Source organism: Diabrotica undecimpunctata, chromosome 5, assembly GCF_040954645.1.
Source record: "Diabrotica undecimpunctata isolate CICGRU chromosome 5, icDiaUnde3, whole genome shotgun sequence".
Taxonomy (NCBI): Eukaryota; Metazoa; Arthropoda; class Insecta; order Coleoptera; family Chrysomelidae; genus Diabrotica; species Diabrotica undecimpunctata.
In genome coordinates, this window is record NC_092807.1 from 36,833,283 (window position 1) to 36,835,971 (window position 2,689).

Genomic DNA, 2,689 nt, shown 5'->3' on the forward strand with positions numbered 1-2,689 from the left:
CATTTTTTCTGGGGAGTCAGAGGCTATCATAGATTTACCCTTTTGTTTTGATTGTCTGTTATTTTTCCTCGGTCCAGTCTTTGGCTGCCCTCAAAATTGATCGGAACTTACAAATTCCAAAGATATTTCAGCCTCGAAATCATAAGTTCTATTTCTACTAGGTTCTGCTTCGACTGCCAGTGGATATGCATCGAAGATTTGCCCTTCTAGAGTATTCCCATCATTTTTAGTAACGGGCTTGTTAGTAAATTTACTTGTCAAGGAGTCTATGTTGGTAAAAACATTTCTATAATACAGTCTTGGCCTTCATATGTGCATCCCCAACACAAGCAGTTACCTCATAAACCGTTCCTGAATTCTGCATCGACCAACTGTCTACAGCTGCAGTAGGCAGTTTTAAAAGGTTTATAAATGCAAACGTTTAAGGGCTGCATCTTTTGAGTAGAATGAGCGGGAACTGTTAATATTGTCACACCATTTTCCTTCGTCAATTCAATAGCTTTTATGGAAATGTGATTTTCAAAGTTGTCCATTATCAGTAAGCTGGGGTTTTCTTTGCTAGTGTTTGCGAATTTAATAAAGTGTTCCATCATGTCAACAAATAGTGTATTGTTAATCCACTCAGACTGTGTCGTCAATCCTAACATGTCGGTGGAAGCCCATTTGCCATGTTATGTTTAAAATGGACACGATAAAAAATTATGACCGGTGGTAAAAAATTGCCGTAAGCATTGATGATACAACAGATAGTTACTAATGTTCCCTTTTCACTACTAGTGAGTTGGCTGACGTTTTCGGGTTTTAGGGTTTGCTGAAATTTAGGCTTACGTATTATAACTTCTTGTAACATCATAAAATATGTTCACATTATGTCGTTTAAATGACGTAGGTCGGAACGGGCTACAACCTTTAAGTAGTGTCCTAAAGCTAAAACCGGGATGTCGCTTTCCTAAATTAGTTTAGCCAGCCACTAATTTCATGCCAGCCACTTGTCGATCATTCCATTTTTAAGGAATTTCGACTTTAAGTTTTGCCACACTTCTTTGCCACATGCTTTGATTTTCTCTCGATATGAGATCTAAAGAACTTTGCATCTGCTCTTCACTGTGCATGCCAATGTTTGTTTTTCTAACTGGATTACATTCTGAATATTAAAACAATATATAAACGTTATTCTTAACCAAATTATGATAAATGAAAATAAATGCATACATTCTTAGTATAACATTTATACAGTAAACCATTATGGGTTACATTTAACAAGGTGCAGTGGAATTCATTCGTCAATAGTTACCCACCGTGACCCATGCAACTAAAAAATTGATTTAAACAAAAATAAACTACACTGATTTGAAAGAAAACATAAACAGTATAAAAGATTTATTAAGTAGCTTGGAATTAAAATTGATCGGAATTTACTGCCAGGCTTGGAACAAAACTAATAAATAGAATAATGTGAAAAAAAGCAATAGACTTATTTTTCAGCAGTAGTAGACGAAATACACATCTGCACACTATGCTGAATGTCAACTAAAGCAGTAAGGTGTTGGTTGAAACCGACAGAGATTTATAGATCAGATTCAGGGGATAAAGTGTTTAGGCAAAGGGTGGGGGCTGATGGTTTACTGTGTACCTTCCGAATCTAACTCCGATTGAACTGGATTGAGCTAGACTTAAAAATTTCGTTGGCGCAAGAAATGTCATCTTCAAATTAAATGACGTTATGGAAGTATCTGATAAGTTTTTTGTTATACTTCCTGTTGTAAAATAGATAAAGTCGTTTTAACTAAGGATATCTATGTAACCGTAAGTCAAAAGTTAAAAGAACCTTTATTTGAAGCAATTTTTGATCAAAATATAATTTACTAAGTGACAAAGCGGCAAAAGCTGTACACAAATTTAATTTTTTTTATATTAAAAAAAATTTTTTTAATTTCTTTTAATACTTTATAAATATGAAAATACACCTACTTATTATCCCGACCTTATACCAAATACTTGTACAGCATAATACATTTACTTCTTGTGTCTGTCAAATTACATACAAGTTACTATCTTGCTTCGCATTTCTGATGCCCTTGCTAAGGATAAAATAATGCGTTGAATTAACTGTACATTTTATTTGGCTACACATGTAATTTAGACGAAATGAAGCACAACAATTGGGAACGGAATATTTGGTGGAATGGAGGACAATCTAGGCTAAGAGGGGTTAGACCGATATTGGCGGTCAGAGACGAATCTTCCACGTTCAATTTGAAACATGAATTTATTTTACTTTGGCGACAGTGGCGTGTCATAATTAAATTTTGAGAGTTATTTGTACTCGATACTCCAAAATAGAATAAAGTTTTACAACTTGAACCACATCAAAGACAAATATTTATTAGCATCTATAAAAATGATACTGTTATTTAAAATTCTTGTCTTGATTAGTTTGATTAGTAGAATTCTACAAGAAACTGTTAACTAAAATTGAAAATTTATATTTGGCGGCTTCTCATGTATAGCACCAGCCCAGGTACTATACATTTTTTATAAATATTTATATACGGTTTTTTCCATTGATACTGTCCTCTTTGGAATGCTAATAATCAAACAGAAGATTTTTTGAAATTAATATTTTTGTTACCCTGATTACAACCAATGACTGACTATTTTTAGACATGATTTGAGTCCTCAGAACCTT

The 2,689-nt window shown here is 33.6% G+C and overlaps 1 protein-coding gene across 1 annotated transcript; it reads right to left on the reverse strand.

Annotated features, from left to right (window-relative positions):
• Positions 1 to 338: 338 nt before the first annotated feature.
• LOC140442149 (uncharacterized) lies at positions 339 to 647 on the reverse strand. Its single transcript, XM_072533229.1, has one exon. It carries the CDS (start codon positions 645 to 647, stop codon positions 339 to 341), a length of 309 nt encoding a protein of 102 aa, XP_072389330.1.
• Between the last annotated feature and the right edge of the window lie 2,042 nt (positions 648 to 2,689).